Below are 19,095 nucleotides of genomic sequence, written 5' to 3'. Positions count from 1 at the left end.
TTATAGACACAGATTAAATGTTAAATATAAATATTTCAATATTTATCATCACAGTAACAGTGTTACACACATTAGTAGCTGTAAACACTCAGCATTAGAAAAATACATACGTTGGTTTGGTGCTTACATAAGGAGTAAACATTTATAATCATCACTTTAAAAGTTACATACGTTGTTTTTGGTGCCTGTTTGTTTCCCAGATATATTAGTGTGTGTGTGAATGGGTGTATAAGAGGCATTAACTTAAAGAACTTTGTACTGTAGAAAGGCACTTTATGAAGTTCAGTCCATTTCCTTGTATTAGTTTACGGGCAGATCTGCCCGAACCAATATGGCGGCGCCGTTTACGTATCGCGACCAACGACCAACCCGCTCAATGCGGCGTCTATGTATATATGTCTATGACGATAACGACCCCAAACACACCTCCAGTAGCAACCTATGATGCAGCTCTGGTGAAGTCCATGTCCTGGAGGGTGAAAGCAGTGTTAGTTAATAATGTTGGTCACACTCAATACTGACACTCTGGGCACAATTTAGACATGTTGACTGTGAGGTGTACTCACTTTTGTTGACAACTGTTTAGACATTAATGGCTGTGTATAGAGTTATTTTCAAAGGACAGTAAATCTATACAGTTACACAAGCTGTGCACTGACTACTTTAAGTTATAAAAAAGAGTCATTTCTACAGTGTTGTCCCCTGAAAAGATGTAATAAAGGTTTTTCAAAAATGTGAGGGATGCACCCTCTTTTGTGAGATTATATATGTGTGTGTGTGTGTGTGTTCTTTTCAATATTTTTTTATTTTAGATCTTGTGTTCATTAAATCTTATTGTACTAACATTTATGACTCTGTGTGTCCATCATTAAAAAAATGTCCATGTTGTCCCATAGTAGCACATTTTAATGTTATCATTATATTAATAGAAACAGAAATAAACATGTCATTGGGGGGTTTATCTTGAAGACAAAGCAATTGCCTTCAAATACAAATTAAGAAGTATTAATTAATACAATGACATCAAATTGCTATGGATTTTAAATCAGGAGTAATACCTCATGGCAACCGACAAACAATCTCAGAGAGGGAGAAACTTACCGGCAACAACAAACTGTCTTTGGCAACAACACGAGTACCTGTGTCATTCATGATTTAATGATTTAATGGGATCTGCTATTTACACTGGCTCCTGCTTTCTCATGAGATCACGTGACTGTAACCCATAGATATATACACGTATATATATATATGACTTTACATTAACTCCTTCTACTAGGGCTACACTGTAAATAGCACTCTTTGATTCACGATGTTTTATTTGCGGATGATTAATAACAAACACAGCGTTAATGCGCTGCTCCACGGGCGCAATCTTGGCCGGCAGGTTGTGGGTTCGAATCCAGCTCATGCGTCAAAATATCTTATAGAGATCGGGGACTTGTCTATGATATTTCAATTTCCCCTGTGCTTGTCGCGTCTTTTCCTTTGCGTCGTTTGAAACAAAACACAATGATTGGTCACATGTGTCATTTGACAGACTAATATGATTGGCGCGAAATGGGAAAACAGATGGAGGCAAAACTAGAAACATGTTAGCAAGTCAGTTTCAGAAACAGCTCAGTGTGGTCTGCTAACACGCTAAACCTGTTGACTGTGTCACACTGTTGATGTCATTTACAAGCAGTGTAAACAGCAGCTTTAATATAGAAAATGAACTGAGACGTTTGAATTAGTTTGACGATGTCAGGCTGAGAATCGATTATTGACGTACTTTAATGTGAACAAGGGCTGCTCCGGTTTTAATTTGGTCTCAGTACGAGGACAAAAAGACACAGGGACTCCTAAACTGGACAAAGACTAAAAATAAATAAAAAATATATAAATTTAATATATAATAAAATAAAATAAACATAGAAAAAGAAAAAAGAAAATCTTGCTCTCTGTTAGCTGTGCTAGCAGCATCTTTACGGTATTAATGTGTCAGTCAGTCCACCTCTATTATAATATAATATTATTTTATAAGTTATTTTCAATGAATTGATAAATATGTGCAGACACAGAGAATTGAAATTGCGTTTCCCTCTTATCCGGTGCAAACAGCATAAACATGAAATTAAAACATATAAAAATATATATAAGCTAAAAGACATCCGTGTGGTGATATGGCACAGTATAGCATGGTCAGTATAGGGACTTTCTTTAAGTTTCTGGTGGGCAGAGGTACTTCCTTGTTCCCTTTCTTGGGCACATGGAAAACTTTCTGATGCACTTTCTGGTGGTCGCAACAAACTTCCCTGTAGTTTCTGGTGTCTGGATACTTTCTGGCACGGCAGATAATGTTTTCTCTGCTCACCAAAAACTTAAGCTGCCTTCACATGATAAGACATTTGCTCTTACAGCAAAGAGTGTTGGCGGTGACAAAATTCAGATCAGAATTTGTTACCAAGCTATCATTTTCTGGTAAGTTGTAAACTATGTTCCCATCCACAAAGCTAAAGTCACTGCCTACTGACATTTCTCGTTTATTTTCCTGGTGAGATTGTTAAATTTACATCACATACATCTGATCATTGGTTGTGCTTTGAAAAGGTCAGAGTCACCGTAGGTCAAACTTGAAATACATGTGAACAAATTGTAAATGTAAACTCTGTGGCAGTTTTGAGCACCATTCAAAGACTTTTTTTGGCCCTTTCACCTCTTAGGGACTCCAAACTTTTGCCACAGATATGAGATGATGATACCTCTACGAGCCCGTAACTAACTTAAAGTTAGCTCCACTAGCTCAGTATGTGTTGCAGTAACTGAAGATTTCATGAAGATTTTATTTTACATTCTTCACAAACAATCAGTAAACCAGGTGAATGTTGCTTTGTTGGTCTGAAATTCAAATTATAAGACATAATACACGTTTAATTGTTAACATAACCGGAAATAATCAGCTTGTCACACAATAATACGCTCATGACAAAGAAGATTGGATGTGTAACAATGTAACCAACCACAGGAAGAAATGTTTTTATAAACACACTGTCACTGTCATCAGTCACCATGTTACTGATAAGATGACACATACTATATGTGTATATACGTAACTTATACTTCAGGAATTGACCCAACAATGACACAAAAAAGTATTTTTAAAAATAGTTTCAGGTATTCTTCCTGGTATTTTAGAAACTCTAGACACTAATTGTGTATCCAGTGAAACTTTCTCGCTTATGACTCCACCAGAGCAGAGTTGATTCCTGATTTTATTTAGTCTATAAGTGATTCTGAGGCCTGCTACATGCATTTATGGTCGGATCTTACTAATTACTGTACAAAAGCAAAACTTTACAACTGTATTGAGTGACCTTGGTGAAACTCAATCATGTTTTATACAGAATATATTTACTGGTTTTCCCTCTGATGTCAAGTTAAGTTAATGAAGTACTAATTAAGTATTTGTTAGCAGGCAACAAGGCAACAGAATCAAGCTCAGCAGCTGGGCTGGACCTGGCAAGAAAAACACTTTGATAGACGACTGTATTGTCTGCCAAACGGGCCACTGCTGGTTTCAGAGGTTGTGTTCGGTCCCTTGTTTGGCCATGTGAGGCACACTTGCTTTGACTATTGTGAATAGCAATCAATATCTGTGACAAATCCCTCCCTATATGATAGTTTTTTATGGGGAACACATGAACATTATAAAGCAAACAGCACTGCTTTCTGTCTTATGGGATTGATACTTGTTATAAAGGTAATAAAGAAAAACAGCACTGTTGCAGATCACTTCTTGTAAGGTGACTCATGATGTGTGTTTGTTTCTGTGTGTGTTCACCTGCTTTATAAAGACCATGACATGAGTCCTACAGCAGAAATAGAACAACTGAGATGTGTTGGCATGTGGCAGCAGGCTGCAGGAATACCAGCATGGCTGCATTTAGACTGTGAGCACACACACACACACACACACACACACACACACACACTCATTCAAACACACACACTCATTCAAACACGTACATACACACACATGCAGGAATGCTGCTCGAAGTTTCCGGCAGGGTGTGTGTGCGTATATAAACAGCAGAGAGACAGGACAGCAGACAGACAGACAGACAGACTCCAGACTGAAGCTACTGATCTGAAACCAGACCTCTACATCTACCATCATCAGGATGTTGTGCTCCAGCTTCTGCCAGCCAGCCCCGATAACCATGAGGCCTTTCATGGACCTGCATTGGCCCGTCCGCAGCCTGTGGCCCGAGACCCGGCCTCTCTTCTACCACATTGAGCAAGAGATGATCCGCCACATGCAGGAGATGAGACAGAGCATTGAATACATGGAGAGGCTACACCAGAAGATTTTCGAGGAGATTGACCAGACTTCATCCTCGACGGGACTCTTCATGCCCATTGCCTTCCAGGAGCTGGGGAAGGACAGCAGCAGCTTTGCCCTCAGCCTGGACACTAAAGAGTTTTCCCCAGGGGAGCTGTCAGTCAAACAAGTGGGTAGAAAACTGAGGGTGAGCGGCAAAACAGAGAAGAAGAAGGAGGACGAGAAGGGCTCATACTCCTACAAGTGTCAGGAGTTCAGGCAGGAGTTCGACCTGCCGGACGGCGTTGACACCGAGGCCGTCACCTGCTCGCTGGTGGGCGGCCGGCTGCAGATCCAGGCTCCCCGGGAGAGACCGGCAAATGATGGGAAGGAAAGGGTCATCCCCATCAACCTCACCTCGGCACCGGCCATCACCTCCTCCAGCGGAGGGCCAGAGGGGAGCAGCTCGTCATCCTCAGAGAGCAAACCTGCTGAGAAAAACTGAACAATCTGATGTGTTTACACTTTGTTGTTTCAGTGTGGTTTTATTATATCTGATGGACGGCGGGAACATGAAGCTCATATTCTTTACTTGCACTTTTAACAATTAACTCTTTATAATAAACTTCTCATGTGATATTTTGAATGTCTCAGAGTAAAGTTTGAGTTATTTTAGTCATCAACATTCAGGATGGAGAATACGGACTCTTTTTTTTTTCTCCTCATAATTTTAATGTCAACATTCTCATATTAGACTCATGTTTTCATTACTACCTGATAATGTAGCATAGTGACGTTCTGTATTATATCTTTCAAACATTAATATTCTCTATTATTTAGCTGCATGCTTCTAACTATCTTATATCCTATGTAACTGCAGTAAAGTTTATTAATGTAACTATTCTCGTTCAATAAAATGCTATGATATATATTCTCTCTCTCTCTCTCTCTATATATATATATATATGTTAAACCAAAAATGTGTTGTTTCTGTGAGCATAATTTATTTATTATTGTAATGTGCACTATATTACAAGTCATTTTGTTTGTTTTCTGACAGACTAGACTGTGTCTGTTAATAAATTAAAGTTGAACAGGTAGTTAAACCATAATGACTTCTCATGTCTTTATATTCTCATATCCCTTATTCTGTTTTCAAACTCCAAATTGTATTACAATTTGGAGTTTTGTTTAAAGAAACTAGATTCTGATAAAAGTAAAACAAAAAAAACTAAAAGTGTAAACTTAAAAAAAAAAAAAAAAAGGTACTTAATTCTCTTGGACTTTATGTCATAAAGTTGCAGCTGTATTCTAAAATCTCGACTTTCTTCCCACATAAAATTATATCTTTATTCCCACTTTTAGACAGTAAACATCATAACTAAAGATAAAACTAGCAGAACTCAAGCATAAGTTGGCAGTCATCAATCTTGATTCATAGAGGTTACTAAAGGGGCAGGCCTTAATATTCAGTCCTATCCTGTTTATATTGTATATAAATGACCTGGGCTAACTGATAAGGAACAGCTGTATTTGTTACTATGCTGATTACAGTTATTTACTCTGTCAGATCTTTGCATATTTAAAGGCCCGGAGTAAAAGTAGAATTACATGCTATTCACAAGATCCCAAATAAAAATCTTCTAATCCTCAGCACTGACAGTTTGTCTCAAACTAAGAATGCACAATGTCATAAATACCTGGGTAACTAGATAGACAAAAGCTTAATTTACAACTTATGCTGCTGCCCATTGATGCTATCTCTCAATAAGTGGAATAAGATTCTGAACTTTGGACATTTCAAGCATCTAAAAGCATAAAGTATCTAGTAGTGTAAAATAATAAAGTATTCCCCTTTCTTTCTCAGTGGGGATGCTTGTTCCTGTTAAATGTATTTGTTTTACTGCTTTTATCATATATTTGTGTTGCATTTGTTATGTACATCAATGCTAATTTTACACTTCTTTTGAGCAGCTGATCTCAGTGTATTTGCAGGGCACCAAGCTTTGTTCTCAATCTGTTTACCCTCGATTAAGTTAAGGTTTCTCTATCTATAAATATGTGCATTAACCGATGCAAACAACCTCTTAAAGGCATTAGAAATATTAATAACTTATTCAGTTGCTGTTAATCTCTATATTAAAAATTCCTATCAATCAATAAGACTGACAGCAGCTACCAATCCTGTGGTTTGAATCATACAAAATCAGCGGTGTGTCCCTTTAATTGTGAGTGTATAGATATATTAAATATTTTTCCAAAATGTTAAATGAACTTGATGGGAGTGATGACAATAAACACAGGACACCAGTTTTCCCTTTCTTTGTAAAATAATTCTCAATAAACTTAATTTATTCACAAACTGCTTTTCAAATTGCCATGTTGTCATTGTTCGTTTTTTTAAATCACATACAATAAAAAACATTTCTAAAAGACAAGAGATGTCCGAGTCTCTCAGCTAACTTTGTACACGACTGCTCCTCAGTTTACAGCTCCTCCTCCGTCCTGAAGCTTTTTTTTTTTTTTTTCATTTGCAGACACCTCGGTGAGGTGTCATTGCCGTCACCTCGTCACGCTCAGACATCAGATTAGAAATATTAAGAAAAAACAGCAGAAAATAATGAACAGAGGGACTAAAAATTTAACAGCTACAGTACACATTTCTTTTTCTTCTCCGTTAGTTTTTGACTTTTCCTTTTTTTTCTTTTTAATGTTTTGATTTACAGAATAATAGAATATGTTCAGTTAAGGCTTATGTTAGGTTGTTATGGAGCGATCAACGGAAACAAAACGGCAAACCAGGAGGGTGGGTGGAGGTGTGTGTGTGTGTGTCTAAAATGTAAATGTTATGGGAACACTTAGTGTATGTGTGTCACAAGCAGGGGGCGTAGTGGGAGTAAACACAAGTAAACTACAGTGTATCCAAAGGATGTCCACCTCTGTATTTACCACTACAACCCCAGTCACAGGAACACAGTGTGTGTGTGTGTACCTGTGTGTTACAGGGACACTGTGTGTGGTGTGTACCCGTGTGTTACAGGGTACACTCTGTGTGTGTGTGTGTGTGTGTGTGTGTGTGTGTGTGTGTTAGTGTTACGGGGACACAGTGTGTGTGTGTGTGTGTGTACCTGTGTGTTACGGGAACACAGTCTGTGTGTGTGTGTGTGTGTACCTGTGTGTTACGGGAACACAGTGTGTGTGTGTGTGTGTGTACCTGTGTGTTACGGGGACACAGTGTGTGTGTACCTGTGTGTTACGGGGACACTGTATGTGTGTGTGTACCTGTGTGTTACGGGGACACTGTATGTGTGTGTGCGTGTACCTGTGTGTTACGGGGACACTGTATGTCTGTGTGTGTACCTGTGTGTTACGGGAACACAGAGTGTGTGTGTGTGTGTGTGTGTGTACCTGTGTGTTACGGGGACACTATATGTGTGTGTGTACCTGTGTTAAAGAGACATTTCTGGACAGATTACTGTTTAAATGTAATTTTTCATTTTCAATTATTTTGTAAAATTTCTAAATTTGAGTGAACTGACCTGTTAAATTTAGTCACCAAGTTTGAATTTTTACAGCAGATGCTAACAAACTAGCTTATAGCAAACTTTTACTTCACCTTAAAAGGAGTAGTGCAACATTGTTCTTTTTCCTCTAGCAGTGAGATCTTCAGACGGAGATCAGTATCACGTCTGTGTGTTAAATACAAAAATGGAGTCAGATGTGGTTAGCCTAGCTTAGCATAAAGACTGGTGCTGCCCATAGTTCAAAAATAAATCTGCTAAAGAGCTCCAGAGCTTCTTAAACACACTGGATTTCATCTGTGTAATCTGAACACAATAAAGGACGGTCGGACATGAAGCAGTGACGGCATCTTTGCAAAATACTGTCGGGGGTGAACAGCTGCTAGCTTGTTTTAGTTCATACCTTTAGGGTAACTTGCCATTTTCAGCTAACTCAGAGGTTGTCGCTGTTGTTGTTGCCAATGGCCAATCATCACCGTCAGAAATGTAATATGTCTGACTCGGAATAACATGTCAGAGGTTGGTGAACCGTTTGTCCCCTTTTGGTTGCTCAGAATCACGGTTGAAACATTAAGTAAATGCCAAACCTCTGGTAGACCCTTGTGGTCCCATTTTTTTATGCTAAGCTTGGCTAACCACATGCTGACTCCAGCTTCCAGATAACACAAAACCAGGAGGCTGATATCCAACACCTGAACATCACACAAAATGTGTCAAACTGTTCCTTCATGAGCGCTAAATCAGAGTCACCAGCAGGACGTTTGTCAGTTCAATATCAATAATACAATGTGACAGATGAAAAGTGACAGACAGAAAAAGAATAAATACTCAAACTTGAAAGTTTGCATTTTTCACTCACACATCAAACAGACGTTTTAAACCCTTGGACATCCAGACTGCAACAGACTTGATAACACAACAACAATCTCATCTTTCACTGCTGTTGTGTTTAAAACAACTGAAAATTTAACAGTAACGTTGCCATAATAAAATGACAATAATCCATCACAGTCAACAAATAAACACTTTTTAGTCAAACACTTGTTTATTTTTGTTTTTTAACTCTTTCCCCTTTTTGTTGCTTTCAGGGAAATTTTAACATCTGAGATCATCTGCTGAACTCAAATGACCAAACACACATTACCTCTTTCAAACATCATCTTTTTTTAATGTTGCCGTTTACTTGGTGATTGTCTTTTGGCTTTGCGTTTCTAACGTCGCTCTTTGATTATTTTTCGCCAGCTGACTCTGGGACATTTTTTTTTTTTTTTTAACTTAATAACTTTGTCCAAAAGTAAAAGAAAACCTCCCAAACGCTGACTGTGATGGATTATGTCACTGCACGTTGATTTTCACAGAAATTATCTCAAACAAAATGGCTGCCTGAAAGAACACAAATCAATCTGAAACCCGATGGAGAATTTAACATGAGGAATGTTCAGTACAAAAGCTAAAATATGTAAAAACAAGCCGTGTGGTCCTTTATGCAGCTGTCAACAACAACATGGACGCTCAGTGAAATACTGTAAAAAAGGTTCAGACCTCAAACGTGCAGTTTTTGTTCTGGGAAATTTGGAGGAAAACTAAATGTCACATCATAACCTACAAGTGTTTTGAGTCGACTTCCCCAACAACAGCACACCTGGTGGTTCTGTGCATTTTCATCAAGATCAGATCCAGATTGAAATTCGATTCAGCCACTTCTGTGTGGCCACATTCGTAATGTTATTGGCATTATTCGGCATTCAGACTGTGCCGTAATTTTAATTTAACATTTGATAACTTGTTCCGATTCATTTTTTAATAACGTGTGTTGTAGCACTGATACAATAACTGGAACTGAGACATTGTATAAGCACTAGTGTCAAAAAAGCTCACTAACCAATCACAATTCAGACCGACATGTACGCATTCAGCACACAGTATCTGCTGTTGTTTCACGTTTAGTTTGAGGTCACAATGTCTGAATAATCAACGATCAGACTGTCAAAAGATTAGTGAACTAAAATTCCCAACGTGGCTGCATTTAAACAATGATAAACTGTAGAGAACTCTACAAAAAATATTACTGGGTGAGCATTTTACATGTTGTCACATCTGCATCCTTTTATTCTTGCAGTTTGTTATTCTAAAGCTCGGCCTCACTAAAAACTTAACGACTTGGTAGTAAGTAGATAACCACTACTGAAGATTGGCCATGGCTTGTTTCGGAGGTTGTGTTCGGTCCCGGGTCAAGACCGTGTCCACTGGAAGGTCGACGATGACACTAGATCACAGCGCTATCTGCAGCGCCTAGTAATGCAGTTTTTAAAGGTGGCTAGTGTGAGTTTAGAAAGGAAGATTAACACAGCTTCAGTGTTGATGTGGATTAACTGTATCAGGACTCAATCCGGATTCAATCTAGACACAAGTCACATGACCACCAGGAGGGTTCATGGTTACAGACAGACACACACACACACACACACACAGGGTGAGTGGATGAGTAGGAGTGTGTGTAGTGTTTGACAGGTGTGTGACAGGAATGTGTGAACACTCAGGTGAACAACAGCATCAGTGGCTACCTGCCCTCAGTGAAGTCTGATGGGACGACACCTCAAAGCAACAGCAAGCCTAAACGCATCACCACGCTGAGGTCACATGACTGTGATGACATGGTATGTGTGTTTCAGTCTATGTGTTTCTTGTTTCTTTGATGCGACACCAGACTCTGAACAATAAACTTGCCCATGAAAGATTATCGATTCGGGTCAAGGCACTCTCGATATCGAGGCAGCTTCTAAATCTGAGACTCCGTGGTGCACACTGAATGTGTCACATCCATGCCCAGTGGAATTTAAGGGCAAGTCTCACTTTGTAAATATTGTACTTTGAGTTTTATGTAACATTTACGACTAAAGATGGTTTAGTGCTGTGTCCTTTTAAATGTTGTTTAACTGAAGAGATCTGGTGTCTCGGTTTGTGTTGTAGTGTAGGAAACTGTGATGGTGGCGAGGTGATGCCGTTTCAGGTTGGTGCCACAGTGCGGCGCCGGCCTCATCAGACTGTAGTGTGATTACACAGAGACTCAGCAGCTGCAAGTTGGAAGACACCTGGACGCCTGGACAGTCTAAGTCCAGTCACTGAAGTGGGAAAACTCATCATGCATCTGGGCTTCAGATACCTGTTGGCGTGTTAGCCTGAAACTAGGTGCAGGTGTTTGGAGGTAACTGAAGGTCAGATGCTGAATGCGAGATTTCCTCTCATAACATGTGACTCACTTTAAAATAAAAACAGCTTTCCAACCTCAGAAGTGTTTAAAAAAGCAGCCAGGAGGTTTCCAAGTGAAGCCACAGCACTGAGTCTTTACCGGTGGTAGTCAGATCATCACTGTTGTCGTCAATCAGCTTCGTTTACCCCAGCTCATCCAATGAGAGAGGGTGTTGTTCCTGAGAGCCTTGCTGATTGGTGGCAAGGAGGCGCAGAGTGTTGAGATGATGGTGGTCCAGGAAGAGAAGAGGGGGCGCTCCGTTAGCGGGGCGAAGGGGATCAGATCAAAATAAAACTAAATTAAAAGAACTGAAAAAGAAAACAGCCTTCCATTTACAAATGCGTCAGTTTTCTTCTATTAAGTTCAAGTCGAGTTCTGTACAATCTCTCTCAAACACCGCCTGCTGCGCCGCCTCGCGCTCCTCAGCTTCCTCCTCCCCATCGTCATCGTCCTCGCGGCACTCCTCGTCGCTCTCGCTCAGCGGCCCAATGCTGGTCCTGCCCAGGCACTCTGCCGGTGAGCAGGAGCCCCTGAAGTCACCCATGAAGGCCTCCATGCCTATGCAGACGTCACCGCCGCAGGCCAGCCTGCCGCCACGCTCCAGACACTGCGGGTCGATGCTGCGGGTCTGCAGGGACGACAGGAGAAATGTCAAGAAGTAAGAAACACAGAACTCTGACATTAGTTAGCAGAATAAAACATTAAAACCCAGTACCTGGGTCATCTTGGTGAAGTCGAGGACAGGTCGGGCGCAGGGTCTGTCAGGGTCGCGGCGTCTCTTCAGACCTGGTTTTAACAGCAGCAGGTCGCAGGGCTGCGAGTGACAGCGTGGCAGCTGTGGTGGTAGGCTGCGGCGCAAAGACGAGGGCGTGCTGCAGGCCGAGGAGGGCGAGGCGGGCACTGGGCCTCCCCGGGCAGCTCCAGCTACGGTCGAGCAGCCTGGCGGAGGCGCCACTGCTTGTTGGCTTGGCACAGGAGGCGGAGGCAGGAACGTGGAGGCCGCCGAGTCTCTGATGAGCACGGGAGAGAGGGAGAAACGCCTCTGAGGAGGGGGAGGTGGGTGGAGGGGTGAGGGCGAGGAGGAGCAGGAGGAAGGCGAGGGGAAGAAGCAGCAGCAGGCTCCTCCCCCCGCCGCTGCCTCGCTGGGGTCCCAGGGGAAGCTCCAGGGTAGCGGAGAGTCTGGGGACAGTGCCAGGCTGAAGAACGTGGGGCTGGATGAGGAGTGCAGTGACGAGTTCAGGGAGGAGCTAGGAGCGCGGAGAGGACAGGCTCCTCCTCCCGCCGCACCTGCCCCTATGCCCCCTCCTCCCGTCCCTGCCCCTCCACCTGTGACACCTCCCCCAGCTCCACCGTGGCACTGCTGACGACTAACAGGAGTCCAGACCCGCGAAGCACTGGGCCGCCAGGTGTAGCGGCAGCGCGACAGGTCCTCGGGCACCGACAGTGAACGGCAGTGGCGTTTAGGGGGCGGAGGTGGTGGAGGAGGGGGCCCGGGGCCAGGAGGGGCCACCGGTGCTCCTGGGAGAGACAGCTCGGACGCTGAGGTGCTGGGCGCCAGGGGCCGGTGTTGCTGTGGCTGAGAGGGGTTGCCGTCCAGGGGGTCGCCCCCCTCCTGTAGGTGAGCATCTGGGGGCACCAGGGGCACGGGGCCGGGGGGGAAACTAGAGCTCAGTAACCCCCCCTGCAGGCCAGACTTGGAGGGAGGGCAGAGCTGCCAGTAGCTGCTCTCTGAGAGGACACAAAACGAGTTGAAGAACAAGTCATGCTGAGTTTTAATGCATCACTTTAAGATTTTGGTGTCACTCTACGCCGATGAGCTGCTTATATACATCTGAGATCCAACAGCCTCCTGATCCTGTTTTAATCTAACCAAAACTCAGCTCACAGACATGAATCTGCTAAATTAGACAATAACCCAGTGGTCTCAGTAGCTCTTAATTCTGTAAATTCTTAACAAATTTCTATAAATTATTCACTATGAGCCAATTTTTGAATCCTAAAATGTTTTCTTTCTCTTGAGGAAAATATATTTGGTTAGATATGACAAACAAATGTTGAAAAAAAAGAGGAGGACATCACAACACATCACACAAAGTCTCTGTAACATCGATATTTAATCATCGCAAAAGTCTGTAGTTTTTCTGTCTACTGTCATTATGGGAAATATAGGTTTTTTTGCCCACACTAAGGACCATCCATCATCTGTAACGACTTATTCTCTGACTTCGCCAAAAAGCGGGATACACCCTGGACAAGTCACCAGTTCATCACAGGGCACTTAGAGACAAACAACAATTCACACCTACGGACAATTTAGAGTCACCAATTAGCCTCTTATGTGCATGTCTCTGGACTGTGGGAGGAAGCCGGAGTACCTGGAGAGAACACGCAGACACAGGGAGAACATGCAAACACCACACAGAAAGAGCCCAGCCGAGGTTCAAACAAGGAACCTTCTGTCAGGTAACAGTGCCAACCACTGCACCAGTATGGAAATACTACTAAATAAAATAATACTAAATTACAGAAGTAATAAATTGGAGTTACTGTTGTCATGGCACTGTGTAGCTGGCAGTAGCTTTAAACACTTTTAGCACTTTATCGACACCAATCTGTTTGTTCCGAGTTAAGACATCAACTTTATGAGATTACTGATTAGCCATTTGCTGTTATACAGACTACTTCATGATACATCGGATGACTCGTTCAAAAAAAAAGCCTGTGGAAAGACGAACCTTGAATACTGCCTGTTATCATGGGGGAAGTAAGATCTTGTCCCAATAAGATGGAGACGCTAACCAGACTACAGAGGGAGTAACGAGAGTGTAGCATCACAGAGACGTGGCTGAATGAACTCGCTACTAACTCTGAACGGCTTTTAACTTGTGAGAGTGGACAGGAGAGCAAAGGATAGAGAATGACACATAGCACAGGAAACATCCATGGACCACAGGCCGGAGTCAGAACCAGGTCGCTGCAGGAAGGACCCAGCGTTTTGTACGTAGGAGCTCACTCTACCAGATGAACCACCAGCACACCCCTATTTATTTATCTACCTTGTATATTGAAAACTGCTGTAACGTGAATTTCCCCGGTGTGGGATCAATAAAGTCTCTCCCATCTTTAAAAAAGTGTAATTTAGAGCCAATCACAGGTAATCCTTCAGGGTGAGATGAATTTATTTACAATAAAATCTGAACACTCACCAGGCATCAAGCCATCTGGTGGCCAGCACTCTGCGAGGGTTTTCGGGTCCAGCAGGGACTGAAACACAAAGACAAGACTATATGATTATATGCATCAAACATGTTTTCTATAGCTGTTCAATCCTGCTCATTGGACAAATGTGGCATACACGTTCCTGAATTTTATTTGGACCACTGGCTCCATTATAGTGCACTGCACCAGCCAACTCCAGCTTAACTTTACAGCTAGCTAGCTGGTCTCTGCCTTGCATCGCTCTTGGCTTATAGACAGCGATCCTTAGATACACCTTTGCTTTGTTACACCATTGCCTACTGGCTAGAATCATGGAGCTGAAAGCAGGTGAGGTTGCAGGTGGAGGTGAGACTCACCAGGTAGAAGTCCCCTGGCTGAGCAGGGTCGCCTTCCAGACTCTGCTTCCTCAGGCTCTCCACCAGCAGCGTGACCACAGCATGGTGGCAGAGGACGAGGGGGGAGACAGGGGAGGGAGGCGGAGAGGAGACGGGGAGAAGTGGAGGAGGAGGAGGGGGAGAGAACGGGGAGGAAAGGGGAGGAGGAGGAAGAGGAGGAGGGAGGGGAGAGCCACGCCCGTTTGTGCGTCTGTCCGTTTGGTCCGTCGCACGAGGAGAACGGGGGGTGGGAGGGGCTGAGGGCTGAGACTCCTCCTCCTCCTTACCACCTCAGGGCCAGGTAGCCCCGCCCACTCTCACAAGAACATTGTCAGTCAGCTGTTGCCCCCGGCAACGCACCTAGAGAGGAAGACAGTCCAACATTAACACTGATATTAGGTTGTTTGTTTGATAAGTTAACATTGATGTTATCAGTAACAAGCTCATCAAATCGAGGAAGAAATGAGTCAGAATTTGAAAGACTGAACAATAATAATTAGGACTTTAGTAGCACCTTTGAAAGGCCTATTTTCAAGGTATTCCAAGACTTTTTAAAATAGTGCTTTACCAATAGATATAACAAAATAAAAAATACAGGTATTGGCTGAAGATCAGCTGATATGACTCAGAAGATGACTGGTAAGGTCGGCAATAAACACTGAGGCATCACTAGTTTGTGAGCTTGTACTGAAAGAAGGAAAAATGCCTGGAAAACACAAAACCACACAGAAACATTTTGTCTCAACAGCTGCAGATCATTTCCATACCTGACATGTTCTGATCCACTAAAGATAGAAGATCAATAAATCAGGTTTTTGTTAGCTTTGCCATCTTCACTGGATGTCTGCTGTATGTTGCTGCTTTATAGCTGCATGGTCACCATATTGGGGAGGTCAAGAACCATTGTGAACAAGTGGAAAGTGCCAAAAACTGCAGTTCCCCAAACATCCACTTGAGGCTGGCTCTAAACATGTCCCCCATGTTAAAATGTCCAACTTCACAGCAGAAATAAATGTTTACAGCTGATTATAACTGACCTGTTCAAATTATATTAAGGCTTAAAGTTATGCAGATTATCCACGTCTTTGCTGATATTTGGATCAGCCGGAAGGCAGCAGAGGTAGGAGAGCCAACGTGGCGGTTGGCCAGTGTCGCATATTTATGGCTTCAAAACAACGTTTCGGAAACATAGAGGTGACATCACTGAGGCTCTGTCCATTCTTTATACTGTCATATACAACTGTACCACCTTAATGTGTGGATGTGGATAAGGCCATCTTGGCCTCTGTTGCCTTCTGGCTAATCTAAAAATCAGCAAAGGCATGGATCATCAGCAGACATGAGGCTAACCCTTAATATAATTTGAACAGGCGAGTTCTAAGAAAATTTACCTTCAGTACAGCTGTGATGAACGGGGAAATTAGCTATGAAGCTGTGAAGTTGGACATTTTAACCTCAGGGCTTATGGAGACTTCTGCAGCCAGCTTCAAGTGGCCGTTTTTGGCATTACCATGTTGACAAACAGATATACACTACAAGTTTCAAACAAAATACACACCCAGGTTTGTGTCTGTGATCTGTGTGAAGAGCTAAAATACAACTAAAATTTCTTGGACAACATTTCCATGATATTTAATGATTTTAATCTATTTCCAGGCGTTTCCATGAAGAGTATTTAATGCTGCAGGTTGTCTCAGACATGCAGGAAGCTTCAGGTTATGTCTTTTTATTGTATTTTTGGGCATTAAAAAAAAAAAAAAAAAAAACATCTCAGAAGCTTTTTGGTATTTCATCCTAAAAAAAAAAAATTAATGATTAATGATCAAAATAGGCTGTTTAATTTATCAATTGATTAGTTGATAAAGGTCGCAGATTGTATTTTAGCTCATCTAGCCATGAAGTTTTGTGAAATATTCACCAACTCACTATTTAACTGGTGCTCTGATAAATTTGGCTCCTGGTACAAATGAGGTCAGGGGGCCACAAAAACAAAACAAAACAAACAAAAAAAAACTCCTTATTGCCCCGTTAATCCGGGTTAAACACGTGGTTTGTTGTGGTGAAATAATGGCACTCAGTGTTTGGTGGTGATGACAGGCTGTCCCTGGCAGCGGAGGCCCATTGTGCAGCCTCTCTCTCCCTCTCTCTGATGCCGGACTGACGGACTGACTGAGGGCCGCTGGGCATCTCCGGCTGCTGCTGCTGCTGCTAGCTCGTGGCTAACAGATCCCATTGTTTTCAATGAGGGATGCTAACACACACACACACACATGAATGGCATGTAACGGTTAAATAAAACCCGTGTGAGTGCAGATTAAATGTGTGAATGTGTCGGGATGATTTTATTTTATTTTTTTAACCCTTAACTTGAAGATGAATTAATTCTAATATTTGTAGCATTGAGGCAGCCGGTTACATCACCGAGTGAGCTAACGTTACCGAGCGGCAACATCATCACCTGAACGGTTAGCTTGCTATAAATAATATGTCATCTCGTTATTACTTTCAAGGTCGGCACAATAAATTCAGCCATTTTGCTCGCTTGAAAAACAAAAAAAACAAAACGACTGATTTAAGATTGTGCACCCGCTCCTCACCCCTCTATAGCCTCACTACCTCCGGGGAGGGCTCAGTCTGGGTCCCGCTGCTCCGCGGGGCTAGCGCTGGCCGCATCCAGGGGCAACGAGCGAGCTAACGGTTGCTAACTGACCTGCCTCAGCGTCAGTTAGCCGGATAGCAGCCGTTAGCCGCCGCGGTGCTCTCCTCACAAACAAACCACACACACACATTTATATATAAATATATATATATATAAAAAAAGGGGGGTGTATGTTCTCATGTGTCGTCCCTCCTACAGCTAAGAGAGAGGGAGCTTATTTATGAATATACCCCCACGGGATAATTCACATACAACCGGTGATAGCGAGTAATAATAACAGCGGTGATGATAATAACGTCTGGCCGGCCTGTGAGCTCTGTGAGCGGCGTGCGAGAGAGAGCAAAACACGGCGGGATGCTGCGGGGATGGAGCACGCTAGCTTACCACACACAGGCACACAAACAAGCGGTGGTTTATGCCTCATTCACAGCCGGCTGGCGTGCTTACCTTATCGGACGGCACCTCCAGGGGTGACGGGGTGGATGCAGGGGGGCTGGCAGACAGCGGCGGTGCTCGGTGTATTGACCCAGTATTATTAAAGAGCAGAACACACCACTCCGCCTGCCGCCCGCCGCCGCCGCCGCTGTCAGCACCAAACCGACCACAATGAATTAAAGTCTGGATTCAAGCGCACACCGCGGGCACCGCACGGTCCGGAGCTAACCTAAACACCAGCTACAATTAATGTCCAATGTATTGTGATGATTAAAACATAATAATAAGGAATCTGCGTGCACACGCCCGTGAGCGGTGGGCATTCATAAATAACATTTACGGTGCCAGGCAGGAGGAGGAGGAGGGGGAGGAGGAGGAGGAGGAGGAGGAGGCAGGAGGAGGGGGGCGTGCTACACCTCATTATCAGCAGCAGAACCTGCCATTTATTCCGTTTATTTCATTTTAATCACATCCTCACTCCAACTGAAGGAACTTTATTAAAATAGGAATACAACATAAAAAAATATAATTCGCAAAATGTCAGGTAAGCCATGCATATATATATATATATATATATATATATATATATATATATATATATATTATATATATATATATATATATATACACACACACACACACACACTCCAATGGGATTCTGGGAGCTGTAGTCTCAAGGCAGCTTGTTTACAAGCAAGCAGATCTGCAGGTCTGTTGTGCCTGTCAGTCTTTCCAGCTGTGTTATTGTTGAGTTAACAGACGTTCATGAGGTGAGGCAGTGTGTTGATCGGTGTGATTTAAAGGACAAATACAGACAAACAGAGATGATTTAACGTCAGCTCACACTGACGCTATCTGACTGCAGCAGCACACCGTGTGGACGGAGGAGACACCTTCATCCTCTACACACAGACGCACACCACATGATCGACTAAAATAACCTCAGATGTAGTTCAATCTGAGCTCAATGAAGTACCTCACTCAAGTACAGTACTGAGGTACTTGTACTTTACTTCCGTTTTCACCCACTAAATATATGAAGAGAGAAAAACGTATAAATTAAACTACCAAAGTGTTTCTACAAGTTCAGCTGAAATCATTAAAAAATTTCTATAGTACCAGTCAGGTTTGGACATGCCTTCTTATATAATGTTTTTGATCATTTCTAAATTGTAGGTAAACACTACAGACGTCAAAACTGTGAACTAAATTATGTGGTAGACAAACAGGTTTATTTGTTTTATATTATTTTAAAGCTTGCACACTTTAATAATCACTCAGTCATCTTTGAGGTCATCACCTGGAATCTCAATGTCAACATTATTGCCGAATTA

General features: G+C 42.5%; 2 protein-coding genes across 4 annotated transcripts; one reads left to right on the top strand and one right to left on the bottom strand.

The window, feature by feature from the left end:
- The first annotated feature begins 4,074 nt into the window (after positions 1–4,074).
- Positions 4,075–4,949, top strand: LOC104936857 (heat shock protein beta-11). Its single transcript, XM_010752954.3, has one exon. The coding sequence runs from the start codon at positions 4,164–4,166 to the stop codon at positions 4,806–4,808; it is 645 nt and encodes a 214-aa protein (XP_010751256.1). The 5' UTR covers positions 4,075–4,163; the 3' UTR covers positions 4,809–4,949.
- A 4,118-nt stretch (positions 4,950–9,067) lies between these two features.
- Positions 9,068–18,129, bottom strand: fam53c (family with sequence similarity 53 member C). 3 transcript variants are annotated; one of them, XM_027285405.1, is made up of 5 exons: positions 17,774–18,129; positions 14,650–15,027; positions 14,281–14,338; positions 11,790–12,802; positions 9,068–11,702 (listed from the first exon to the last, which is right to left on the bottom strand). In XM_027285405.1, exons 3-5 carry the CDS (start codon positions 14,285–14,287, stop codon positions 11,418–11,420), a joined length of 1,305 nt encoding a protein of 434 aa, XP_027141206.1. In that variant the 5' UTR covers positions 14,288–14,338; positions 14,650–15,027; positions 17,774–18,129; the 3' UTR covers positions 9,068–11,417. The 3 variants fall into 3 exon arrangements, with proteins under 3 accessions (XP_027141206.1, XP_019121649.1, XP_019121650.1); XM_019266104.2 differs by lacking the exon at positions 17,774–18,129 and adding an exon at positions 17,265–17,422; XM_019266105.2 differs by lacking the exon at positions 17,774–18,129 and adding an exon at positions 17,284–17,422.
- Positions 18,130–19,095: the final 966 nt, after the last annotated feature.

This window comes from Larimichthys crocea, chromosome XII (genome assembly GCF_000972845.2).
Source record: "Larimichthys crocea isolate SSNF chromosome XII, L_crocea_2.0, whole genome shotgun sequence".
Taxonomy (NCBI): Eukaryota; Metazoa; Chordata; class Actinopteri; family Sciaenidae; genus Larimichthys; species Larimichthys crocea.
Note: the sequence above shows the minus strand (reverse complement) of the source record. Positions and strands in the feature narration are given on the sequence as shown.

Coding starts and splice junctions, on each gene's coding strand:
- LOC104936857 (XM_010752954.3), top strand. CDS start 4,164: ATGTTGTGCTCCAGCTTCTGCCAGCCAGCCCCGATAACCATGAGGCCT.
- fam53c (XM_027285405.1), bottom strand. Junction 11,703..11,789: donor ACTTCACCAAGATGACCCAG/GTACTGGGTTTT, acceptor TCGTCCCTGCAG/ACCCGCAGCATCGACCCGCA.